General features: G+C 45.8%; 1 protein-coding gene across 1 annotated transcript in view; it reads left to right on the top strand.

Moving 5' to 3' along the window:
* Positions 1-27931, top strand: part of POLA1 (DNA polymerase alpha 1, catalytic subunit) — a 1729782-nt gene that overhangs the window by 899534 nt on the left and 802317 nt on the right. Inside the window, exon 30 of the mRNA XM_069204808.1 lies at positions 26578-26710. Coding sequence (XP_069060909.1) covers positions 26578-26710 — 133 coding nt within the window. The remainder of the gene's footprint in view (positions 1-26577; positions 26711-27931) is intronic.

Genomic DNA, 27931 nt, shown 5'->3' with positions numbered 1-27931 from the left:
TCGGAGCCGATCGCTGCCACCTGGCGGTGCGCAAGGCTACTGCTCACAAAATCTCTCTGGATCCAGTCCCATGCCTGGGGGAAATTTAGAGGTAAGAAATCTGCAACTAGGTATTGTCTCTACCAGATAAGGAATTAACAAAGGCAAGTAATTTTTTTTATTTTATTCAATTCATGAGTGAGATCAAAGCTTCTCTCTGAAATTAAGTAATGAAGGACATTGCAAAATGTACTACATTTCTCAATTATAAACTTAAAAAAGCATAAGATGAATTATGTATATTTTCCATCCCAAGGAGTATGAATAAAACACAGTAGTATGCTTTTAAATTAGTAATGTCACCTCATGGAGCAGAGCATATTTTGTTCTGTAAAACCTATAATTATTTAGAAGTAATAACGTTGTTAATGCAAACCCAAGAATGCACACTTGCACATTTGTTCATGCTTATAGTTGCATGCATTAACACTTTAAAGACAGACCTACTTGAATGACCAGTGTTTGCCCGTCATGAGTCACCTAATCGTCCTCAAGGGCAGAAAGACATTGTTAACGATCAATCTAAGGTTCCCACAAGACCAGCACATTGGATTACCTGCTTTTTTTAATGGATCTGTGTGAGCACCAAGTAAGGTGATATATCTTATATGTTTGGCAACGATGTCGGCGCACGATAAGGACAGCATTTCATCTTGCTTCAACACTCACAATCATCCTTATAGTGGTGGCAACTTGCAGAAGGGGTGGCCTTACTAGTGCAGTGAAGGGCTGCATGACGGGAGGTGGAATTGGAGTCGGAACTTGGGAATGATGCAAGGATGAAAGGAGCAGAGACATCAAGTAAGGAGTTTGGGGATGCAGAGGTGGGGATGAAAGGTAAGTGCAATGGAGGAGGGTTTAAGTGAAAAGTAAATGAAGCCAGGATGAGAGACTATGCAGGAGGCGGGTTGAAACGAGGAGTAGAGAAATGAAACAACTTGCAATACAGAACCTCAAGCCTTATTCTTAGTCCAGCGACCCTTTTTCAATGCCATTGGAAATAAGGCAATTCAAACTTCCCAGCATAACTTATAATAATATAACGTAGATCGGTAAAGCAAACTTTACATATTTCACCCAAAAATACGAAAAACATGCATTTCAAGGGAAGGTTCAAGTATATGATAGGTCTTGACCTGTTTACATTACTTATGAATAGCTATCATCAGACTTTGAAAAATATTAAAGATGTTACTGCAGGTTTAGTAACCTTAGAAGATTAGTGAACCGGAGTCCATGCGAAGTTACAAAAGAGGGTCCCACAACGTCTGAGGCCAACTCAGAGGGTTGTGCACTGGAGGACGGAGTGCTGGGGACCCAGGCTAGGCTGTGCACAGAGGAAATCCTGGAAGAGTGCACAGGAGCCGGAGCAGCTGCAAATCACGCAGTACACAGCTTTGCAGTCTAGCGTGGGGAGGCAAGGACTTACCTCCACCAAACTTGGACTGAAGAGTCACTGGACTGTGGGAGTCACTTGGACAGAGTTGCTGTGTTCCAGGGACCACGCTCGTCAGGATGAGAGGGGGACCCAGAGGACCAGTGATGCAGTCTTTTGGTGCCTGCGTTAGCAGGGGTGAAGATTCTGTCGACGCTATCGATAGGCAGTGACCTATGTATAGTGCACGCGTGTAATGGTGTCCCAGAAACTCACAAAGTCCGGGGATTTTGCCCTGAACGATGTGGGGGCACCTTGGCTAGTGCCAGGGTGCCCACACACTAAGTAACTTTGCACCCAACCTTCACCAGGTGAAGGTTAGACATATAGGTGACTTATAAGTTACTTATGTGCAGTGAAAATGGCTGTGAAATAACGTGGACGTTATTTCACTCAGGCTGCACTTTACAGGCCTGTGTAAGAATTGTCAGAGCTCCCTATGGGTGGCAAAAAAAATGCTGCAGCCCATAGGGATCTCCTGGAACCCCAATACCCTGGGTACCTCAGTACCATATACTAGGGAATTATATGGGTGTACCAGTATGCCAGTGTGAATTGGTAAATTTAGTCACTAGCCTGTAGTGACAAATTTGGAAAGCAGAGAGAGCATAACCACTGAGGTTCTGGTTAGCAGAGCCTCAGTGATACAGTTAGGCACCACACAGGGAACACATACAGGACACATACTATGAGGACTGGGGCCCTGCCTGGCAGGATCCCAGTTACCCAATGACTAAAACAACATACATACAGTGAAATATGGGGGTAACATGCCAGGCAAGATGGTACTTTCCTACATATCCTCCTTTCTGCAGGCTCAGAAAGCCATAGCCTCAGATCAGTGGTCCTTTAATTTGTAGAAGAGAGGTATATTGTACCTTTCAAACGGGCCCCTGCCCATATGTCTCAAACAGTCCCTTCAAAAGGAAGACAGTCTACATATTCTGCAGCAGGAGATGGCAGTGCTGCTGCAGAAATAGGTAGTGGATTAGGTGCCAGAGCAGGAAATTGGACAGGTATGCTATTCTCTGTCCCCTAGAGGAACAACAATCATCTTCTGATCCTGGACCTAAGGGTGCTGAATCACTTCCTCCCTAAGGAAAACTTCAACATGCTGTCACTGTCTTAGTTTCTTCTGCCACCGGAAGCCAGAGACTGTTTTTTGTATTTTGAATTTCTGAATGTTCATTTCCATTTACCCATCCTACAGTCTCACAGGCAGTGCCTGGGTTTCATGGTAGTGTCCACCTACTGCCAGTTTACGATTCTCCCCTTTAGACAGACACCACCTTAATTCTTCACCTAGCTGAGGCAGTGGTGGTGACATCTCAGGAAGTCGTGAATCTTGTTTTTTGGTACCCGGACGACTGGCTGCTGAAACCAAGGTTGCTGCAGATGGTGTTGCACTGTTGCAGTCAGTTGCTTCCCTGTTGTTTAATTTGGACTTTGCTGTCAAAGTGCCCAAGTCTCACTGAGAGAACTCCATCTCTCCTGTTTATAGGTGCCATTCTCGATGCAACATCATTTTGACCCTTCCCTTCTGTCCAAATGATCTGAGAACTTCAAGCTGTGATTCTGATATTTTGGTAGGGAGCTCAGACTCCAGTTCTGATGGTCCTACTGTTGCTAGCTTCTTGTATCTTTGTGGACACAAATGTATGGTGGAGTATGACTCCACACTGGTGCTTCTGCAGGCAGTATTTTCAGCATGAAGATCGGTCAGACACCATTGTAATCTCCCAGAAATGTGTAGCTTGGTGGAAGAGAAACTGCTGCCTCCTACCCTCCACCAATTATGGCCATGCTAGTGAACGCTGCATCCACTCTAGGGTGGCTTTAGCAACACAAAAGGATGATGGACAGAGTGTTGAAACTTTTCAAACACTCACCCCCAGTCACAGATCTGGATTTAATCCATCGTTCTTTTGCTCACTATGACACCCCAGTCTGGATCCAGCCATATGCAAATCAATCTTGACCATGTTCCCTATGGGAACAGTCCAACCGGAACTGCCAGGCCAGGTCCTACCTGGACTGTAAACAAGCATCCTGGGACCGGTTTCAGGGTATCAAGCTTCATCGGCCAGGCTAGCTTGAATACAGTGAGCACGGGACCCACGTCTGGGCATACCCTTCCCACTTAGGGCAACTTTAGCAACACAAAAGGATGATGGACAGAGTGCTGAACCTTTTCAGACAGTCACACCTGGTCACAGACATGTTGTTCTTTGCATCCACTCTAGGGTAGGTCATACAACTGGAGATGAGAGGCCATTGGTCTCTATAGGAGCAGTAACTTCACATCAGTGCCCTCGAAATGAGGGCGATTGGCTAGCACTGAAGCCCTTCCATCTTTCCATTCATGCTCAGTCTGTCTAGTTTTTGATGGACAGTTGTACTGTGCTGTAGTATGTCAACAAAGAGGAATGGGGTCTCGCCAATCTCAGGAAGCACTTAGACTATGGGCATGGGCACACTTGCATGAAATTTGGCGTGGCTCCAACCATTTGGCTGGGTCCCTGAATGTCAGTGCAGACAGCTAGAGTCTGCATCATCTTGCCAACCATGAGTGGCTTTTTCACCCGCAGGTGTGGTGCAAGACATATTTGCTCTTGGGGGTTAGCTCCAGTGGATCTTTTTGCTAGTCATAAACGCTCACTGCCTGTAGTTCTGTGCCCTCCAGTATCCACTGCAGGGAGCCTTGAGAGACGCATTTTGGTTGAGGTTGGTTCCTTGAGTTCTGAGAAAAATTTGCCAAGACTGAACCAACGTTATATTCATCACTCCAAGTTGCCCAAGAAGGGTGTGGTTCTTCTTCACCTCTACCTGTGTTCCCTGCTCAGCCTTCCTCTTAGATAGGACCTTCTGTTGCTGTTGGAGGGGTAGGTTCTGCATCCTAACCTCCAGAGTATCCATTTGCATGCCTGGAGATTGAGTGGTGACTTAAGTTCTTTTCAGCTGCCATCATAAGTGTTGTTAAGTTAAGCATCCTATCTGGACGTCAGTTCTCCACCAAGACTGTATTCTGGATTAATGAACAGATTTGTTGCTTGGTACATGGATCCCTTGAGGGACCACCTTTCGGAATTCCTTCATTTCACCTGATTGCTAAGCAGGGGTGCATTGTAGGCACCATTAAGAAATACTTAGCGCCTTTGTCTACATTTCTCAGCCTTTTAGACCAGCCTTCCCTTTTTAAGTCTTCTATTGTCATGAGATTTCTGTAGGGACTGGCAAACATGTTTCTTCCTACATTCGTCATGCCCCAAATTGATATGAATAGGGTGTTGACACTTTCTATGTGTTCTCCTTATCAGCATCTTCACAGTTTCCAGTTCATATTGTTGGCGTTAAAGTGTTCTAGTAACAATTAACTTGGCAAGGTATGTTTTTGAATTGCAAGCACTGAGTATTCAGCCTCCATTCACAGATATTTGTTTTTGACTAGTTGGTTCTTCAAACCAGAGCTTCTTTCCTTCTATAGATGGTAACACCTTCCCATCTGGAATAACCCATTACCCTTCCTTCCTTTTATCCCATACGAAATCCCAGTAAGGAGAAGCAGAGGCTTCATAGACTGGATCCCAAAAGGGTGGTTAGCTACTACATTGACTTACCCAGGAGGCTGTCTGATGAGCAGCGGTTTATAGGTTTCGCAGGTAGAGCAAGGTGGTTCAGAAGAGAAATTTGTGTTGCTAGAAAATTTTGTATATTAAAATGTGCAATGCCTTTGCAAAGAAGATCCTGCCTAAGGGGAATCCGAGCCCATTGCACCAGTCCAAAATATTCAACGTCAGTTTTGGCAGGTGGAGTTCCCTGTTGGCTGAAATTTGCAGGGTGGTAACATAAGTTTTCCTGCGCACCTTTTGCTAAGAATTCTTACATGGACTCCGAAGTAAGGAGTGATAGCTATTTCACGTGTTTAGTCCTCCAGGATTTCTTTGTTAGACCATTCCTTCAGACCCACCACCTATTAGACTATTGGAAATTTATTCTGGCGGTGAGAAATCTGTGGTTAGAAGAATCCATCCGAAGAAAAATTTACTTTACCAGATTCCAGGTGAAGTTGTAGTACCACACCTTCTCAAATTAGTGTGTGCAGAAAAAAGTGGATGGTAAATTGATGTCAAGCCACTGGGTGCTTTGTGGCTCCAGTAATGTCACAGCGGTGTCATTTCCAGCTCCAGTGCAAACCAGGACCTGTTTTCAGATCCAATATTCAGCTGGGATATTCAAGAGGTGTGGAATCTAGAGGTAGATATACTATCCATCAGAATAATCATTAAAGGAATATTGTTGAGCCTGCTAAACAATGCTTTAACTTCACTCCTGCTTGACCCTTGCCTATACAGACACAATTGCAGGAGCAGTACAGCAGGCTGACAAAAGTGCTGACCTGGATGAAGTGAAAAATGAAGGTAAACGCACAGGAGAATTACTCAGAGTTTTCATATGTAGAAAACCTGTAAGGCTAATTTCGCAGCTGAGGTAATTAGGAATGAGGTGGGTGAGAAAAGGAGCATTTCAAATGGGTGCTTCTAGCCTCTGAGACCTCATCCTTCGAATAACCACAGGTGCCAGACTGGATCTGGAGAAATGTTCAGCATAGCCCTTGCATGCCAGTATGTTGCATCCTGAGGCTCTGAGCTGACGCCACTCCACCCCAGAAGTGACTGGAGCCACACATAGGTGTCACTAAAGCATGGTGTGGTGCTGTTCTGCATTGACTCAGGTCTATCCTGGAGGGGATGAAGAACTGTATGTAGAAGTGATCCAGGCATGCTGGTGTGAGTTGCTTTCTTTCTGCACCTTTTATATGCCGATCCGGAGGTAGCTCCTAATTTTTCTTTTCAGTTGACAAACTTCAATCTTCCAAATGTTACCAGTGTGCAAGGGTACACATTGCTTCCTATGACTATAGGGACAGTTGCAAACAAATATCTGTGACAGATCTCCTCAATGTGTGCCTCTGGTGTTGGGGTTGTGCCATGACTCCAAGTCATGCAGTGTGTGTGCCTTAATGAGCCCAAAGGTGATCTGGGACTACAAACCAAGCTGTATGTCACTAAGCACTAACAGAAGTTGCGTAAAGGCTTCTCCCACTCAAAGTCCAGGACAAGGATCTGTTTCTGCTGTCGGGACCTGTCCTGTGAAAGAGAATCTTTGAGTTCCAAGCCTTCAGATAAGTCTACATCAAAAAAGAAGCACAACATATCAAAGCGGGCCTTGTCCCAGTTTCGCCTTTATTCATCTGAAAAATTGTGAGAATTTCAAGGTGCTTTGCAATTGCATTCCTGTCCCCTGCTGAGGACTTGATTCCTATGCACCCAGAGTTCCCGGGTCCATCAGCAACGCTGCAACAAATTGAGGCATTTAAAAAGGCCAGGCTTCTCCAGCATCGTACCTGTTCCCTCTAGTGCATTAGCATTAGTGGAGGATCTAACGAATTACCGCTGGAAGGTTCACTTCTAGTTAAGCTCCGACTCTGGATCAAATTACACACATGGCATCATGATCTATGTTGATTCAATGTCTTCCTCCCATGACACGAACGCATTGTTGTGTCTGATTCCAAGCAGAATCAGTCTTGACCTTGGCTGCACGTGAGCTCATTTCCTACTTGCTTTTCCCCTGTTTCTTCTGACACTAGCTTTCCTAGAGGACATCCGGCAGTGCTTCACCAATTCTTTGTCTGACTCTGCCCAACGCTAACCAGCTTCTGGTGATGTTGATGAAGACGAATGTTCCCTATAATATGATGATCATTTTTATGTTGACCTACAGAAGGATGATGGGTTGGATATTTTCCGAGCCAATTTTGCACAGACCTTTCAGAATGGACAGGATACGGCCAAGTACATCATCCACTCAAGACTGGACACAAAACACTGGTTGGACAGAGCAGTTGGCACAAGCGTAGTTCTCTGGTGCCACGCTTGGATGAGATCCACTGGCTTTTTGGGTGACCTTTAGGCACCGCTCTTGGATATTCCTTTCAATGGGACTCACCTTGTTGGCAAGAAAGCCAACTCCACCCTCAGATTCTTTAAAGAGAGCAGGGCAACTCCAAGCTCCCTAGGCTGTTCTACACCAACAAAGTAGTATCCATGACAATTATTTCACTGCTTTTGAGGCTTTGTTAGGGACTTTGCCTTCAGGTCATTGTCAAGGTCTGCCACCTCAACAGGCTTCCCAGTAATTTTGGGGTGGAAGTAGGGGATCTGTCTGGCAACACTCAGGCCAGCCAGATCCCAACAAACTTTCAAGTCCCCAGTCCCGCCAGCAGCAGGCTCCAAGTCACTTTACTTCTTTCTTAGCAGCACACTGCCATCCTTTGGGAGTCAGGATCACTCTTTTTCTCCACAGGTGGCAAGGAATAACATCCAACAGATGGTTCCTGAGATAGTGTAAAGATGCCCGGCTATCCCTTTTTGTCCCACCACATATTTCACTTATATCAGAGTGGTTTTCGGAGTACCATTTGTCCATTTTACTGCAGGAAGCGCAGGCTCTTCTGGATAAAAGGGGCATAGAGAAGGTCCAGGTCTTGGGTCTGGGTGTTACTCCTATCTCCTCTCATAGAAGAAGGGTGGATGCCGTTGTCTTATTTTAGATATACGACCTCTCCACTTTTTTCCTGCAGAAGGACAAATTGAAGATGGTACACTGGCCCAGGTTCTCTCTGCACTAGATCCAGGAAACTGGATGGTGGCATTGGGCCTGGAGGGCACCTTATTTCCATGTCACTGTCCTGCAAACCCGCGGACTGTACCTGTGGTTGAAATTGGGCTGCAAGCATTTTCAGTTTGTTCTGCTCCTTTTAGCCTCACTAATGCCCCTCTGGTGTTGACAAAGATGATGGCAGTTGTAGTTGGTGGTCTTTAGATGCCAGGAATACCAGTCTTTCCCTACCTTGAACACTGGCTGCTGAAGTCCTCCGTACTACTTTGGGGTTTATGATTATTGTGCCGAAGTCACACCTGACACCTTTGCAGAGGCTCCTTTCATGGGATCCATCCTGGATATGATGGATGTTTTACAATTACCTCAGCGAGGGCGAGATCAGGAAATGGTCAAGGTATTTAAGCCTTAGTCCTCTGTCTCTGGGATGCAGGATATCAGGAGGCCCATATACCCAGAAGCCTGTCACGTCAGATGGCATATTCGGGTTCTACAGTGGGATCTGAATGGGCTCACCACCGAGGGAACTTATCTGACTCTACCCATGTTTCGGAGGAGACTGCAAAAGATCTGTAGTGGTGACTGCTAGGCAACAATTAGACCTTTGGCAGACTCCTCTGCCTGCTCCAGCCAGAGCGGACGGTGGTGACACATGTCACTGCTGGGTTGAGGTCATTTGGAGAAGGATGGGGAGATCAGATGACTCTGGTCTCCAGAGGAAGCCTACCTTCACATCTGTCAGATAAAGTTGTGGGCCATTCACATGCTGTTAAAATCCTTACTGCCACCCGTCAGGCTGGTTTAGATCTTCACAGAAAACACCACTGCCCTGTGATACTGCAACAAGCAGGGCAGAGCGGGATCCAGTACTGTGTGCCAAATGATCTTCAGCCTGCGCCGCCTAGCGGATAACTAATCGCAATTGCATCCGAGGTGGCACAGGATGTCATCCACCAGTGGGAAGAGCCCTGGCTCGCTTTCTTAAACACCACTGAGAACAACACTTTTGTGTGTTGGAGTTCCCAAGAACACTTTCTCTCATATATGCATTCCACTTGGAGTGGAGCTTGAGGCTCCTGTATTGCATCCTGCAGTTAACACTCCTGCTCTGATTTCAGAAGACGATAGGAACAATTGGGTCTAGGAAGTTTCAGTGACTCTGCTCTGGATTGGGCCAAAAGTGTGTGGCAAAATCAGGCTGCCCCTTCAGGACGATCTTCGGTTGCAGCAGCAGGACAGGGTCTTGCACCTAGGCCTTGCACAATTTATTCGATGCATGAAGATAGAATGGGTGCAGCTGGCTGCATTAAATTTACCTCCCGAAGTACTGGGTGTTATCTTGGCAGCCAGGTGTTCTCCTATGGGATCCATTTATGCAGTATGCTGGGACAAGCTGTCAGATGTGTTACTATTTGTTATCTTTTTGCCTCGCCTTGTGAATGATCCCCAGGCATCAGGCTGGATCAGGAAACTTTCAGAGCTGTTCTCGTTCACGCCACGAGGTGGTATCGTGCTCCTCCATGCTGACAATGTTTTGCTCCAGAAGTGACGTGCCGAGCTATATGATAAGCACTAGCCCTGCGCACTGACATCAGTGCCTTTCTTTATGCTCCTTCAGACAAAAATCGGGAGCTTCTGCCTGGTCTTTGACAAGGCTTTTTGTCAATGTATCCACTACTCAAGGGAAATGCCACCCTCCATAACAGGGATTAAGTCGTGCAAGGATTGTCACAAGCAGTCGTCTGTAACTGACCTACACAAAGTCTGTTTATGGTCCCTGATGTCAGACCATTACTCCAAGGCCTGTGATGACTGCACCTAAATGAACTTGAAAGCTACGCAGAACGCAAAGCCAAACTCTACATCGCTAAGCACAAAAAGACTCTGTGCAGACACCGGTTGTCTTAAGAAATAATGGTTTCACTGAAGGTAGGGATGTTTGGCATCTCCTACTGGTGCACTCACACTGATGCCAGTGTTGAATTTACCAATACATGCACCGAGAGGTACCCTGAAAACCTAAGATCTATTAGTGTGTTGACTGATGATCCTGACCAGTTCGGCCACCTTAGCCATGTTGACTAAGGTGTGGGTAACTGTCCATCAACAGTCTGCTGGGATCAATCTGATGATCTTCCGAAGTTTGTGAAGTGTACCAGCAGGAGGAGGCGACTGAGTTTACGTGGCGGGTCATGGATAGGGAGGAGTTGAGGATGATACCTAGGTTGTGGGTGTGGTCAGTCGGTGCGGGGGGGGGTGCGCTGAGGGATGTGGGCCACCAGGAGTTGTCCCAAGCTGAGGTGGCGTTTCTGAAGATGACAAGCTCAGTCTTGTCAGAGTTGAGCTTGAGGCAGCTTTCTCTCATCCAGGTGACGACGGCTTCCATTCCTGAGTGGAAGTTCCTTTTGGCCGTGTCCGGGTCTTCAGTGAGGGAAAGGATGAATTGTGTCTCATTGCCATATGATACAATGTTCATACCATGGCTTTTGATGATAGCTGCGAGAGGGGCCATGTATATGTTGAACAGTGTGGGACTCAGTGAGGACTCCGCAGTTGACTCCTGTGGGCCTGGATGTGTAGAGCGGGAGTCTAATCCTCTGTATCCTCCCATTCCTGGGCTCTTCCGCGGATTCCTATTTCGTGGAGTCTGGTGCACAGAGTGCTGTGGGAGACCATGTCGAAGGCTGCTGAGAGGTCAAGGAGTATGAGCGCTGTGGTGTGGCCACAGTCTAGGAGTAATCAAATGTTGTTGGTGGCTGCCATGAGGGCTGTCTCCGTGCTGTGGTTGCTGCGAAAGCCGGAATGGGAGCTGTCCAGGGAGTTGTTGGCCTCAATGAAATTCCGTAGTTGTGCGTGGATTGCTTTCTCCAGTACTTTGGCGGGGTAAGTTAGCAGCCAGCTGGGCTGGTAATTCTTTATTTCTGATGGGTCAGCCAAAGGTTTCTTCAGGAGAGGGCGTATTTCAGCGCATTTCCAGTCCTCTGGGAAGGTGCCATTGTTGATGGAGCAGTTCATTGTGTTCCCGAGCTCAGGGCGATGGATGCGCTGGCTCTGATGTTTATGTGGTGTGGGCAAGGGTCAGCGGGGGCTCCGGGGTGGGTGCTGTTCATGATGCTGACTGTTAACTCTGTGGTGAACGTGGACCAGCTGTGGATGGTCTGGGTGGGTTCTGGGGGAGTGGGTCAGTCACAGGTTCCGGTGCCAGGAATTTCCATGAGGAAGCTGTCGTAGATGTCCTGGATCTTGTGGTGGAAAAAGGTGACAAGTTTGTCGCAGAGGTCCTGTGACTGGGGGTTGCTGGTGGTTTCGGAGGGGAGAGGGGATCTGTGAACTCGATGAGTGAGAAGAGTTCCTTAGAGTTGATGCGCTCCCGGAGAGCCTCCTTCCTTGTGTTCTTGTTTTTCTGGCAGTGGGCGGCGGTTGCGGCTCTGAAGGAGGCGAGATCTTTGCTTGTTTGGCTGTTCCTCCATTTTTTCTCTAAATGTCTGTGGGTACGCTTTGATTCTTGGAGTTTGGTGGTGAACCAGCTGGCTTTCTTAGCTACACGTTTGGCCAATGTCAGCCGGAGGGGGGGGGGCTAGAGTGTTGACGCATTCGGTGATCCATGCGTTAAGGTTGCGCGCTGCTATGTTGGCGTCATCAGAGGGGAGGGATTTGGCAAGAGATGAGGTGAGTTGCTCGTTGGTGATTTTGTTCCATTTTCTGTGGGAGGCGGTGGGGATGCGGCTCCTGTATGCAGTGATTGTGAAGTGTATAGTGTATACAGCGGTGTTCGGTCCAGTCTGGGGGTGGAGATGGCCTCGATGGTGATCTGGTTGTTTGAGGTGAAGATGAGGTTCAGTGTGTTCTGCGATTTGTGTGGGTACGGAGACCAGCTGTCTTAGCCTGATGGTGGCGAGTTTGTCGAGTAGAGCGGTGGTGTTTGGATCGGTGCAGTCCACGAGGTGAAAATTCAGGTAGCTGAGGAGGAGGTAGTCGTCTGATGCCAGGGCCTGGGGGCAACGTCGTCTATGAAAGCTGGATGGGGGCAGAGTGGCCTGTACACCAGGGTGCCGCAGATGGAGGAGTTGTGGTTGGAGTGGACCAGGAAGTGAAGGTGTTCCATGGTGGGGCATTGTTCTTCTGGGATTGCCTTGACACGTAGTGAGGACTTATGTACGATGGCAAGTCCTCTGCCTGGGCGGGAGGGCTGGTCTCTCTTTAGGAATCTGTATCCGTCGGGAATGGCGGTCTGTCCCGAGGTGGGGTTGGGCGAGGCCTTGTTAAGGAAAGGCGATGTCTGAACGGGCGGTGTTGATCAAATCCCAGAGTTCGATGGTGTGTTTGTGGATGGAGCGAATGTTCAGGAGGAGGCAGTTGTGGAAGTTGTTGGTATATCTGTGTGTGGAGAGTACCTTCAGCTTGTTGAGGCTGGCGCTGAAGTTGCAGTTCCTACAGGTGAAAGGTCCATGGTTGTCCTTGGGGGAGATGCTGCAGCAGTTGCATAGGCGTCCGGTGTTGAGGAGGAGAGGCTCAGCATCGTAATGGAGGCAGGCCAGGGGGTGATTTAACGGAGATCCAGGATTCCTGGCGCTCGGTGCGGTCCCGGGGCAGACGGGCTTGCCTTTGGCATGCCCACTGTGGCCGCCATTAGTAAGGGGAGGAAAGGAGGAGAGATTGAAAAGGAAAAAGAAGTGTGAAAAAAGGCAGAAAAGCAAGAGTGAAAGAGGGCAGAGGAAAGGAGGAGAGATGGAAAAGAAAATGAAAAAACAAGTGAGAAAAGGCAGAAGAGCAAGAGGGGAAAAAGCGACAGAGAGAAAAATACTTACTTGTGATGGCCACTAGACCACCAGGGATGAGGCGCAGGGACGAGCCCGCGGGCGGAGGAGTGCCTTAAACTGAGTCAGAAGACTCAGCACTTAACAACGTTCCCGAGAATGACTGACGTAGCATCTCAAATGCAACAGATTTTTCTACTCCTCACCATCTTGTTGTATGGTTGGGGAAGAGCTCCCGTAACAAGATTCTACAAAATGTTCTGCTTCATCAAACTTCTTATATTTAATTCCTTCCCCCTTAAACCAAGTGGCCTAGACTAACTCTCTTCTTGACACAACGTCTGCAATTTCTGTTTCTTTCAAACTCCTCTTAACCCATGCCGTTACTGCTGCTATTCCCTCTGATTCCCCCATCAACCCCTGCATCCATGCTAGCTATATTCAATTGGAATGTGTCTGGTATTGAATAGAAATTAGTGCGCAATTAGTTGGACTTGTTTAATTATGTGTAGGGGATTTGTATTTTCCAAGAGACGTATGCTCCAGAAAATGTGTACAGAAGTGGATTCAAGATTTTTTTTTTGTTCCAACTGTAAATTCACTAGCAGAGCTACCATCTGATGGTTTGAATATTTGGCTAAATATTGCATTGATCTGCCCTATAACTGAGTTAACACTTTCATCACCAGATATTCAGGGGCTGATACTAACTCCTCATGCAGTTAAGCTCCCTCCTGTTAATTAACATCTATAACAGGAAACGCAGCAGTCAAAAGGAATCACCAACTATCAATTTACTGGACACAACCTTGGCTTCAGGTCTGATTAGTCATTGTGCAAGGCAACCTAAATTTAACTTATGAACCAAATAGCATCTCCCAGGTCCTGTGCTCCGAGGATGCACTCTGGGGGTATCCCAGAAGTAACTAATCTTTTGTAAAGCCATTTGTCCAGGGCTGATTGCAAATAGTGGATTCAATACTCTTATGCTCTGCGTGCTTGGGGTGACCGCTCCTCTGATATTACTCCTGCTCTCATTTTTCAGAGAGTGGTTTATACCAGCTGCTCAGATTATAATCTCCCCAATGTCAGGATATGGAGAACTGTGAGAGTCATGGTAGTGGAATGCAGAAAGGCGAGCAATCAAAGTCCCTTCATTTTAACCATCAAGACCTGATAATTTCTGTTCAGTCATCGGTTACTCCACCTTGTGAAAAACCTTTGGCAGTGACTATTAACCATAGGGATGTTAAGTTGAATGCCATCTCCCCATCTGGGGTTATTTTAGGTTTTCATGCTAATGTGGCTACCCACATGGACACAATGCTTGAAAATCGGTGCAGCCATACGCGACTGTTAACAAGTACCACAATTTACTCATGGTGTTAGGATCATATTATGAAGAACTATAAACCGACCTTATGTAACACAGGAGCCTACAAGTGCTTTTCATCAAATTGTACGACAGCAAGGGAAACGCTTGTGACTGCCATAAAGTTTGGAGATAGGTCTATAATTAAGGGATTCCAGGATCTAATATGGAGCTGCCTTAAGGACTGCTAAAGCAACCTGGGAACTCATGGTGTGATCTCCTTGAAGCCGCCACTAACAATGGCGTTAAGACATTTTGGCAGATAGTGAGTTGAGGTAAAAACCTGGCTAAACCTCTGGAGATGTCCATTTAACAGAGCGAGTGGGTAGCCCACTTTGAAAAGCTCTTTTCCCCTCACTTGAAGTTTACCCAGGGTAGGTCTGCGGATGGTCAAAGAGTTGCCCAAAGCTTAAGTTCCTCTCACCCGTGGTTTCTTTTACTCTCATGGAGACGTTAGCCATGGTTTTGTCGCAGTCAGGGCTAGGCTCCCAGGTTGAAAAAGATTCCTTCTGACATGTTCTGATCCAGGTTGCATATATGGGTGCCTTATATTATTGTCTCAAATGCAGTAGCCGCAGGTGCCATGATGCCGCCAACCTGGAAGGGAACTGAGATTGTTCTGATCTTCAAAAAAGGATTTCCAAGCCTTCCAAGTAATTACTGCCCACTTAACTTGTTAGACATTTTTCAAAATATTTTCTGCAAATGGGTTCTGGGGAAGCTACTGGAGTGGATTGAAGAAAATAAGGTTTTAACCAATTTGCAGGCCCAATTTAGACCCAAGATCGGAACTGCAGGCCAGGTGTTCTGATTTCTGATGGCTAATTGGAAGGTGGTTGATATGGGTGGGGAAGCTTTTTTTGTTGCCTTAATCCTTCTTCGATCAGCCCTTGACCTGGTCCCAAGGGAAAAGTTAAGGGAAATACTCTTTGTCTTGGTCATCCCAAACAACTTGCTTAACTTTATCATCCACCTTCATAAGGGGAATTATGCACGGATTCAGTGGGACCCAAATGGCGAACTGACTATGGAAATTGTCATCAAAAAAGGCGTTTGCCAGGACTGTTTGGCTCGCCAGTTTTTCTTCTATTTATTAATTAATGATTGTATTGAGTTTTTGATGAATTGCTCAAATGACTCACCAATTTTGGCTAGCTAGCGAGTTCCTGCACTGTTTTTCATCAGTGATACCCTTCTCTTTAAAACTTGCTACGATTTGCGGACTCTCCTCAATAGGTTCTGTGAGTTTTGTGAATTACATGGGCTGGAAAGCAGTGCTTTAAAAACTAAGCTGATGATCCACTAAACTCTGAGAAACCTCAGAGGTACTATCAGTCGGGTTTGTGACTCGTTGGAGAGTAAAAACGAATTTGAGTACCCGAGGATTTGACTTTCAGGCACAGTAATGGGCTATCCAAATCCTTAAGAGTTTCCTTCTGTTCATGCACTGGACTTCTGCCGTTCTTTGTCACTCAGATGGTCCCCTTTTACCTGATCTCTCCAGCAAAAGGGATATATAATGCTCAAGCTAGCTACCCTGTATGAAGCAGAGTTGTGGGGCCATTGTTTGACTGCTTTATTAGGGGTTGGAGAGAACTACGTTATATGTACACTTGAGCATGGGGCAAGATACTCCTTTACTTCCCCCTCAGGCTAGACCTTGTTCTCAAGCCTATTATAGAGTTGACTAGACTAAGATCCATAGTTTATTGGCTTTTCATATAGTCTAGAGCTTTAACTGATTAAAGAAGCCCTTAGAGACATTTTGAGTCCTAATGGTTCCCACAAGAATCTGTGGTAAATCCATGCCACCCATTTGTTAAACTATTTGGTGTTGTGCAGCTATTGGCATAATCCCCTTTCTATTTCATCAGCTACAACAGCTCTCGTAAACAAAAGTATTGGACCACATTTTCTGCTGTAGCGAATCATCTAACTCCACAGGTAGTCTTACAAGGCCTTTTATTTTGCATATAAACATATACAGGACTGAGAAAATATTAGATTTAATCAGTTTCGCACAAATCGCCATCTTAACGTAAACATGGTCGTCATCCCTGGACAAACCCAACCAGTGTCCAGCATACCGCCATGCCCATGAGATTAAAGAAAATGTATTATTTTTCTGTGTGACTTATTCTACCCCAAGATCAAAGTGGAGAGCCACCCATGTGTCTCTTACTGAGCTTGATGGACTGTGTAAACGCTCTGAGAATCTGTAAGTGCACCCTACGGGGTGGTGGTCACCCCTGTATCCAGATTTTTGTGCACCAGGATCGGGTAGACCGAAAGTAATAGTTGCTTATAATATCCCATCTGCTAGCAACGTAATTCGAGCTCTTGGGAAAAACGCCCCCCAAGATGGGAGGGCGCAGCCCCTTAGAATACAGGGCTGCCGAGACCCAAAAACCCCTTCGCACTAGTTGTGCGTTGGACTGTTGTCCTACTTCGAGGGTTCTCGGAACGTTTCGGCTGCGTCAGCCGCCGGCCGGTTCCAGCCGCCGCAAGCTGGTGGGGGCTACATAAGCAGCGGCACCCTCCCAACACCCCCACCCCCAAAAAAGAGGGCTCGGCGTTCTCCATTTGCAGCACAGCGGCTGTGCTGGCAGACGGCGCACAGTTGTTGGGCTAGCGGACGGCGCTTAGGAGCTGGAAAGCAGATTTTCGTGGAGCTGTCTTCGACGGTCTTCGTATGCCGCTTGTAGTCCCAGAGGAGCCAGAGAACAGGTATTCAGTGGCACGTAAGTGGGGAGCGGTTGGCTGGTGGCTAGGAGTGGATACTGGTTTGGTTCAGTTCGATTAATCACAGTTCTGTTCTTGGTTAACACTGCGTCGTGCCGGGATTGTTATTTAATTCAGCAGCGCATTTCTTGAAAAAGCGCGTGGCGCATTTCCTTTTTAGCAGTGGTGTAGCGGAGCGGTCCAAGGCATTGGGTTAATGCTCCAGCCTCTCCTGGGGCGTGGGTTCGGATCCTATTTCTGCCAAGTAGAGACACTGGTTTATTTTCTTCTGGGGGCAGTAAATCCTGCGTTGTATGCACGGTAAATAAAAAAACAAAACATCATTTTGCCACCAGTTCACCCCGCGTAGGCTACTTATTGTAGCGGGTTGCTTTATCTGGATTATTATCCCCCTTCTTTCCTTAACACGCTGGGTTGGGAAATTTAGTATTAGGTTTGAAGGAGCCAAAATTTTGTAGTAACAAATGAATCACCGAGGAACTTGGGTGTCTTAACACTTTTTTTTGTTTTTGTTTTGTTGCTGCTATTACGGTTTAAAAGTTGTGCAATCATCTAAGAACTGTGTGTGTCACCACTGGTGTATTTGTTGTTGCTGCTATTATTTGTTCAGAGGTGGTGCAACATTAATTTTATCCTGGTTGCTTGTTTTTGTAATGAAACCTGTGCATGGTGTTTGTTTTTGATCTCATGTGCGCATTATGTTTGGTGTGGATGATTAACTTTTTTAAAGGTTGATTGTTTCAATTACAGGAAAATAACTAATGCTTTTTGTATACATTGTTATGGTTTAGTGAGGCATCTTAAGCGACTTAACCAACTGCTTGTGTGTAATAAAGAGCACTGTTTTACAGGGTATTCTGTGCTAGCCCGGGGTAACTAGTCGTGGAAGAGTAATCCAAAAAGGGGGAAAAAAAGTTTTTTAATCTGGGCTGTGGTGTAGGTGTTAATAATTTTCTAATTTACTTTTCTTCGCCATGCCATCTAATAAGGCTAGTGCAGGAAAAAGAAAGGGGAAGGACCCAGAATTATCCCAGCTTTTAAAGCTGGTTCTCGTGAAATTAGGTAATGATGATTCAGACAGCAGCAATGCAGCGTCTGGTAATTATGTCAATGGGGCTAGTAGTAGTCGTCCTAGGTGGTCTCATGTAGCTCCAAGCGCTGCGTTTCCCCCAGTAAAGCGCAGGACTAAAAGGAGGGCTCCAGCCACACAGCCCTCTCCTACAGTTGTTACTCTCCCTGAGCAGTCTCCAATGCCCGAGACTTTTGTTCCCTCCTCGAGCATGACATCTGAACAGCATATGTGGGGTGAAAATGCGATCACAACACCAGGACCAGGGGTAGCTGACGTTTTAGCTGATATATGTAAATCATTGGCCTCTCTGTCTGCGCCTTCATTGGGGCCAGTGGTCCCACCATCACCCCTGCCAATGATTCCAGCGGCACTACCCTCAGTGTCCCCTACACCAAGTACCCACACAGGCCACGCAGGCACAGTACCCAACCACGCAAGACTTGTTGGCCGTCGTCTCTAGGTTACTGGCAACTATTAATGTCCCAACTATTAACCCCTGCCCCGCCTACATTTCCTTGGAATTTGAATGATTCTTTGCAGAATTCAGTGGCAGAACAGAAACGCCAGGTAGATGCGTTGTCAACAGCACGTAGTGTTATACCATTGCAGGTGGCAACCAGTAGCCTGAATGTCACTCCGGCACCAGGTGCGGTCTCCTGCTACCCCTTTAGACAAAAATAGGTTTAATGAGACTAACAATGCTTCAGCAAAAGATCATTCGTCAACGGAGGGGTCAGGCATCGACGCCCTACTGTCAAGACCAGGTAAGCTTGCGGCACATGTAAGTGCAGAAGTAAAAGAAAAGATATGGAAAGGGGAATTTGTTCGCATTTTTTCTCTTATCAGGGCAAAAAGGAGGGAAGTAGAGAGCAAAGACAATGAAGTCAAAGCGTCTTCATCTGGGGACAACAAACCCAGAGTGGATGAGAACATTGCTAATTGGTTGTTCGGTTTCAATGTATTTATGTCAGTGATGCTGGAAAAGAAACCTGATTTGGGTATTGCCATGATTTGCTATTCAAACAAAATATTGAAGGCACATCACATTTATGGAGGTACCTCCTGGTTGGAATACGACAGGGATTTCCGTTGGGCAAATGTAGAATACCCATCTATTGGGTGGGACCAGACTGAGGTAAATGTCTGGTTAGCATGCGTAAACAACAAATTACCTTGGAGGCAGCCCTTTCATTCCCAATACTCAAGCACCAAGAAAGGGTCATGCTGGGCATTCAATAGGAAGACATGTTCGCGCCCCGCTGGGTGTTGCAAATTCAGACACAACTGTTCCTTTTTTGGGCATCCCTCTCACCCAGAGTTTAAATGCATCAAAAAATCCAAAGAGAAAGGCAGAGATGGGAATAAGCCCAATAATTAAATCACCTTTGCCATCTCCCATTAAGATTGACGCACTGCTCCCGTGGTTACAGGCTTATCCTGTGAAAGGGTCTTCAGAATTACTAGCACATGGCTTTTCCTTTGGTTTTAGAATCCCTGCCACCAGTGTACCTCCAGTTGACCATTGCAGGAATTTAGTATCCGCATTAAGGAACCCGGGGGTGGTGGCAAGGAAGTTATTAAAAGAACGTACCTTGGGTAGATTGGCAGGCCCTTTCCCTTTCCTGCCTTTAGAAGGTTTTGTTTGTTCTCCTTTGGGGGTTGTTCCTAAGAGGGAGCCTTGACAGTTCAGGTTAATTCATAATCTGTCTGCTCCTCGGGGAGCATCGGTGAATGAGGCTATCAATCCCCAGCTTTGTTCAGTCCACTATGCAACTGTCGACCAGGCCTTGGAAAAATTGAGGCCCTTGGGCCATGGTGCTTTGTTAGCAAAAACAGACATAGAATCAGCCTTCAGACTTCTCCCTGTTCATCCTGAAGATTACCATCTACTGGGTGTCCAATTCCAAGGGGAGTGCTTCTATGGTAAGTGCATGCCCATGGGTTGTGTGTCATGCAGCTATTTTGAGCAGTTTAGCACCTTCCTGCAGTGGATCTTCTCAAATCGCACTGGGCACCTGGATGTGATACATTATTTGGATGATTTCTTGGTATTGGGCCCTGCTAGGTCAGGGAAATGCAGGTTGTCCCTCCAGGCCTTGACCGCGATGTTCAAGGACTTTGGGGTTCCACTGGCTCCTGACAAAACAGAAGGGCCTGCCACTTGCATTACTTGAGATTGACTCTGTGGCCGGGGAGTGTCGCCTTCCGAGGGATAAGCTGCGGGTATTCAAGGATTCCATTAAAGTTGTGTTATCTCAGAAAAAGTCACCCTGCACCAGTTGCAGGTTCTGGTGGGGCAGCTGAATTTCGCTCTAAGAATTATTCCCATGGCCTGCCTTTTTTCAGGGTCCATCGCTAGATCAATGGCGGGTTTGTCTGAGAAGCACCATCACAGCCTATTGTCTGTTTAAGTCAGGAATGACCTAAAGTTGTGGGAAGTTTTTCTGCAGGATTTTAACGGGGCAGTAATTTGGCCTCATCCGCTGGTCTCAAGCACCACTTTGGGGTTATATACGGATGCAGCAGGCAGCATGGGTTTTGGTACAATTTTGGGGCCCTTATGGTGCAGGGCGGATTGGCCAACGGACTGGGTTAACAAGGCAATTACAAAGAATATAGCCTTTTTGGAACTGTTCCCTATTATCGTCGTAGTCACCATCTGGGTTGAGAAATTTAAGGATAGGTTGGTAATCTTCTGGTCTGACAACATGGCTGTGGTGGAGGCTATCAGTAGACAAAGGGCTACATGCCGATTGGTGCTCCGCCTCCTTAAACACTTGATTTTAACCTGCTTAAAGTGCAACATTACATTTCGAGCTAAACATGTACTGCGGATATATAACAATGCCGCTGATGCAGGACTTTCTGTGGTACCACCCTCAGGCGGAGAAGATGGAGGAGTTCCCAGCATCTCTGTGGACGATTGGTGTCCCGCCCTCCCAGTCTTAGCAGCAACATATCTGGCAGTGCGTACCAAAGGGGCATACGAAAATGCTTTTCACCAGTACAGGCTGTTCTTGAAGGCACAAAAAATGTCAGTCTTGTTTTCAGAATCGGCTATATGTGCCTTTTTGCAGCATTTGAGTGACAGGGGTAGACCAGTTTCTTGTGCAAAAGCCTACCTGGCCGCGATCCGTTTTTTCGCTAGACTCCAGAATTTGGAGTCTCAGCTAAACACCTTTATCATAAAGCGCGCAGTAGCCGGTTGGGCTAGGAGGAACACGGCTAAGACAGACTCAAGGCACCAGATAACAGCAGTATTATTAGAGAACCTTTTGCGCAGTCTCACCGCGGTGTGTTCCTCTCATTTTGAGTCAGCTTTATTTGCTGCAGCATTCGCAGTAGCCTTTTTCTGTGCATTCAACATCGGGTAGCTAGTGGGCTCTTCCAGGAGCAATCACGCAGGGTGGCTGCAGTGGGAGGATGTACTGGTCAGTCCAGAGTTAACAATAGTGCTGCATAAGTCAAAAACGGACCAGCTTAGAAAAGGCGCTCGAATCACACTCAGCGCAGCTAACTGGTCCCCCCTTTGCCCTGTAAGACTAGTAAGAGCCTACCTGTCTGTCCGGCCGACGGCAGAGTCTACTGCATTGTTTATTCACGCTAATGGGGAATGCCTATCTCGCTACCAAGTCTCGCAGGTTTTCAAGGTATCGCTTAGGGCAGTGGGGGTGGACCCACTGGGATACTGCTCCCATTCCTTTTGGATTGCGGCAGCTACGTTAGCAGCTAGCACTGGGTTGCCAGTGACCGAGTTGAAATGCATTGGTCGCTGGTCATCTAATTGTTATAAACGGTACATCAGGCCAGAATTGGTCTAGCAATATTTCCTCTTTAAGCCGGTTACTTAAGTATGGTCTCCTCATGCAATTTTTCTTTCATTTCAGTTCAATGGCACCACATGTGGTATGGGTCTTGGGGCATTCTTTTGTTCAGGCAGCCTACAGGGTGCAACAGCTCCGTGAACTGAATCCGGCGGCAGGCCAAGCCGTGGCTTTCAGATGGTGTGGCGTTGGCGGATTAGGAATCGCCCAGCTTCAACAGCTTGTCACATTGGCCAGAGGATCCGAGGGACTCCAGTTCCCGGATCTCATCATTATTCACCTAGGAGGCAATGATTTGGTGCACATGGGCCGCAAGGCACTGAGAGAAACGATATTTCTGGAAATCACAAAGTTAGCAAAACAATACCCAAACACGGCCATTGCTTAGTCTCACATGGTGCCTTGCCGCAAGTGGGGCTCAGGAATTAAATCAAGAACAATTAATGTCTCAGTGCGTTGACTCAATGCTGAAATGGCCGGACTATGCCCAGGCCCAGGGCGATTATGAAACATTCCGCACAGACTTTTGAAGGGCCCTAGCATGTTTCACAAGGATATGGTGCACTTGTCTGACGCCGGTACTGACCAGTTCATTTCCGACATGTGGTTTTTCAATTGCAGCCTTTTTGCGGGTGAGGAGGGTGAAGGACCTTTGGGGCCCTGGTCGCCCTCGTGGTGGAAAGTGAGGTATTAAAGTAACCAGAAGCAACAGAGTGGCCCCCAAGGCTGGGGCCCCGGGAGAACACCAGAGATAGGATCCTGAAGTCCTGAGCCAATCTGCAGATGTACACACCAGATTGAGGGGTAGGGAGCCCAGATCGCTAGGGGGGCCATGGGGCTCCCGCTCCTGGCCACCCCGTTACACCCCTAGGCAGATTGGTGTTTGGAGGGGGGCGGAACCCTGAGCGTGTGGACAAGGAACAGTGTAGTCAGGGCAACCGCCCCTCCTAGGGATACAGGTGAGGTACGGTTCACTTGTGTGGTCCAATGGTGGTTCAGGACAGGAAGGGATCCTGTCATAAGTAAATGATTTATGGTTACCGAATTATATCCTATGGATGTGATTTATGGTTTGTAAATATGACTGAAGTTTACTTGAAGTGATTTATGATTTAAATATGTGTGGTAAAATATCATACAAATTTGTAATAACTTCTTCCAACCAGTAAGTTTGTCGGTCTGCGTATAGCTGGTATTGGGGTGAGGGCTTGCTGGCGGCCTCCGGATTCTAATATTATGGAATATTTTAGCCCTGCAGAACTGTCGTTTGCCTATTGTCATTTTATTCTTAAATTCATTTTTCAGGGGTGTGGAATTTATTAAAATATCTACTTGTCCAGGGGACAGGTTGCTTCTCAAATCTACTTGTCCTGTAAAAAGATCTACTTGTCCCTTTGGTGCCATGTAAGGCGGCGACAAATTATGGCAGCAATCTCATTATGTAAGAACTCTGATAATAGCCTCTCCGATTATGCCGGGGCTACTACCATAGTAGGGCTTGAATACTTGCAGTTTCAATCCCTACTGTAGCAATTTCCTTATTTTGCCACCTTTCTGCAGATCTGCATACTGGGGCTGGAGGAAGCAGTAAGCAATAGTTGCAGGGCTGGAATGCCTTTGAGTCTGCAAACCTACTAACCTGCATGTTTTAAAGATTTTCACCAGCTTCTCTCTAATATTTTCCCATAATAAGAAAGGTTGGACATTTACTCCTGACAATGGCAGAATTAGAACTTCTTCCAGGGTTGGGAAGAAAGTGGCTGGAAGGAAAATGAACTTGCAAATGCTCAATAGATTTTCACATGAGTAAATCTACACATCGTATTTACCCATGCTAAAATACAGTTCACAAATATTTTATAGGGGTACGACATATACCATGGGTGCACTAAGAATTTGGGGCCACATGTAGGTAGGTTCAGATTTGCGACCCGCAAATTGCGAGTCAGAGCGACTCGCAATTTGCGAGTTGCAAATCCGAATGTAGGATGGTGTCCCTGACACCATCTGTGATTCGCAAGGGCTTCGCAAATGCCCACCTCATGAATATTCATGAGGTGGTTCGCAATTTGTGACCCCCTTGCGAATGGCGGCCCTCACAGGGACGGTGGCCTGCTGGAGACAGCAGACCACCATGTCTGTGACTGCTTTTCAATAAAGCAGTTTTTTTTTTTTGTAATGCAGCCCGTTTTCCTTAAAGGAAAACGAGATGCATTAGAAAAACGAACAATGAAACGTTTTCGTTTCATTTTTTCAGAGCAGGCAGTGGTCCGCAGGACCACTGCCTGCTCTGAAATTTTTTTTACAGTGACATTCACAATGAGGAAGGGGTCCCATGGGGACCCCTTCCCTTTTGCGAAAGTATTAGCACCCATTTGAAATGGGTGCAAACTGCAATTGGTTTGCGCCCGCGGTCACAAAACAATCCTACATTGCACTGCGAGTAGCAATTAGGAAGGGAACACCCCTTCCTAATTGTGAGTCGCAAAACTGGGTTTGTGCATCGCAATGTGCTTTTTGCACATCACAAACAGCGAAAGTCGCTGTTTGCGACATGCAAAAAGCTACCTACATGTGGGTCTTGGTCCCTAATTAGGTCTGGTGTTAACAAAGACATTTTGTTTTTATTAAACTTCTATTTCTCTCTCTTTCGGCTGGCTTTACTGTGAGTGATCGCATTCTGCTCTTCCACAAGGAGCATATTGCACACAAAGTAGTTTTGTTCAGTGTCAGGAACTACAGTGGCAATCAGTGACGTAACGAAACTGGAGGGTGCCCTTTGGAAAGAACATGGAGGAGCCCCCTCTCCAGACTCACTCAGGGCAGGTGCTGTGCTGAAGGGGCCCCCTGGAGGGCGGCTGCGGGGCCTTTGTTATGCTACTGGAGGCAATGTGTGCTTTTAGAGTTCAAAAACTTTTTGGGGGGGGTTTTGCCAGTGTTTGTTACACTGTTGAGGGCCTGGTAGCTCCCACAACAATAAAGTGTTACAAAAGCCATGTCAAAACAAGACACGCATTGATGAAACTAAAAGACTTATATAAATATGTCAGATCAGTTGGCTTTGTCAGTGTTTGTTTATTTTCATGCTTCCCATAATCGTGTTGAAAATGGTTATACTGATTTTCCATTAGAAATATTTTTGCGAAATACTAGCATGTATCAACACATTTTACTAAATGACACTTCATTTGCATCTAATCAGAAAGGATTCTGGGAGCATTATACTTAGCCTCATAGCCTAAACTTTTCAAACATGTGTATACACGTTTTTTTTTTTTTTTGTACTGGAACCAATGTCAGTAGTGAAGTGTGACCTTAAAACATTTATTTACAGCACTCACCCTAATAATGAAGGCTTTCAAATAATGAACCATAAATACAAGTTCGAACAGCATTATCTTTTGGAAACACATTACCTCAACTGCAGAGAGTTCCACTCTCTGTAAACAGGCAGCCAAAGGGTTTGTGCTGCAGAGGGTTGGGCCTACTTGTCCCAAGGACAAAGTAAACATAAAAACTTGTTGCCCTTGACCCCAAACAAGATGTCCCGGGCGTCGGGCGATAGGAATTCCACATCCCTGATTTTTACTTGTATTAAAGGTCTACTTTGATAATGTATTTTATACATTCTGTGCAGTAGAATGTTTTAAAAGTTTTTTTTATTTTGTATTGGTCGATGAACTTTAATATTCGATCTGTTAATGCAACTATACTTTCTTTTTTTTTTTTTTTTTTTTTAAGAATAAAATGTTTTGTGTGCAGGATGCACCAAGTATACCAAAAATGTTTATTTGGTGACACAGCAACTTTGGCAAGGCTTGAATCTAACATGCTTTACTATGGAAAATTATTTTCTGATGTTTGGTTAGTTGCTGTTAGTATGTCAGAGAAATGAGAATCTTAAAGAAAACAACTGTCCATGGGAAAAAAGTATTTTCCAATGCTTATGATTGTCTTAGGTTCATCAGCAGATAAATCTCATCTTTTGATAGCTACAAAACAGTGCTATTTTTCTTCAAACTTGAAAACCTGTGATTTGAACCCAGCAAAGTTCGATTGATGCTAAAGACAGTTAGCTCAGGTGGAAATTAGATTAAGGAAATGTGTAGAATTTTATTCTGCTCAGTTATTTATAAATTATTCACAAAGGCTTCCTGACTAGGGGATCATTCTTAATAACGTTTGAACATCCCTATTTGTTGAGTGAACACGAGGCAGGAGATGACTGAAACTATATTTTTGACGTGATGCATCAGATGCTTCTAGTGCAAATTAATTCAATTTTGAAAAACGGCATAGCCAAAGGTTCATAATATTTTTGTTTGACTTGTGCAAAACCTAAGTAATGAATAATTGTCTTAACTTTGACATTGATGTCAAAATTTGTAAATATAGGCCAGTAGTTGTGAAATTCCTTGTTTTACTAACCAAATAATCCTTTCAAAATTGTCATACTTTTTTTTAGTTTGAATTGATTTTTACTGTAGTTGACATTGCTGTTTTTGAATACATACCTTACCCATATATTTATTCTTCCTTTTTTCTTTTCAGTTTTTACTTAAGCCATTATAATCTAGTTTGTGTCAATCCTAGTTCTTAGTTACTTCAATTCATTTTGATTATTATTATATAAAATATATATCACTTTTTCACAGCTACATCATAACGCAGATCCTCTCAGACCAGTCACGAGACACCATTGTGGAGAATATTCAGAAACAGCTTGTGGAGATTGGTGAAAAAGTAGTTAATGGCAGCATCCCTGTAAATCAGTATGAAATAACTAAGGTAATGTGTGTTAAAGTTTATTTTTTATTTTTTTTTATTTAATGTTCTTGAAAATTCTCCTGTAAGACTGGTTCACCTTGTGACATTTTTTAAAAAGCAATCTTTGATGTATGTCCTTGGAGGACATGGCGTGAAAGATTCCACTCTGTTTGTGTTGTGCAGTATCTGATATAATTACCACTGAGGTGGGACAATTAAAGGGTTTTAGATGCAAACTAAGAATTGAAGGAGTAAATGTTTTATTGTTGCTGGGTTCCGCTCACTTTAATGTAACTGGCTGCTTACCTAGAGCTGAAGTAATTCAATTTTTGCTTCACTGCCCACATTGTAAGTACTGTCAGCAACCTGCTTCCCCCATCTAGCCGCTCCTTTTCTGATGCAACTTTCACAAAATGCCAGTTTCTTTGCAGCACTAGTGTATTTGTGGACACCCCACGTTCTGTTCCACATCCTTAGTTCACCATATTTGGGTCATTTTTGTGTTGGAATAACGGGGTGCTAAGCTCCCTGAAGCATCTTAACATACCTCTCAGTCACCTCACAAAGTTGTTGTCACTGTCTTGCCCACTGGAAAGACAGCATAACCACTCTAACAGATCCCGAAGTGGCAAGGACAAGGCAATCCAGGTGGTCACAGAGCTCACACAGGATCGACTGCATGACAAGTCCTGCTCCCTGCTGAAGTTTGGGATGTCTGTGGAGTGAGGTGTCCCCTTTCTTTGATGCTCACTCCTGGCCTGAGTCTGCAGGGCCTTCCAGACTAATGGATGAATATGGCCCAAGGTCCTGTTGCCTGCATTTATGTCCTTGCATTATTGATTGGTGGTTCTGATGCTTATTGATTTTAATGCCCTTTCTTTTCTTGTATTTTTCGCCTGTATTTATTGCAATAGCTGGTGTGGGGCATAGTTTGTTATCCACCCTATTCAGCCTGCACACCTCACTGTTTTTAATGCTATCTCCCTGCCCCTGGGCTTGCCCCCCAATATTTTGTTATTCCTATTCTCCCTACCGCTGGGGGGTTAGTGGTTTGTTGTATATGGCTCCTTAGTGTCTGGCCCCAGTATCCTCCTTCTGCTGAAGCCTTTCCCAGTTGCGCCCCCCCCTCCTCATCATCCGCTCTATCCTCCTCACTGGTTGCTCGACCAAGCCTGACCCTGCCTGATAATCTTGCACTCACCGACACAGATATGATATCGGGGTGCCTGTTACAGGCCCAGA

Source organism: Pleurodeles waltl, chromosome 8 (assembly GCF_031143425.1).
Source record: "Pleurodeles waltl isolate 20211129_DDA chromosome 8, aPleWal1.hap1.20221129, whole genome shotgun sequence".
NCBI classification, from domain to species: Eukaryota; Metazoa; Chordata; class Amphibia; order Caudata; family Salamandridae; genus Pleurodeles; species Pleurodeles waltl.
Note: the sequence above shows the minus strand (reverse complement) of the source record. Positions and strands in the feature narration are given on the sequence as shown.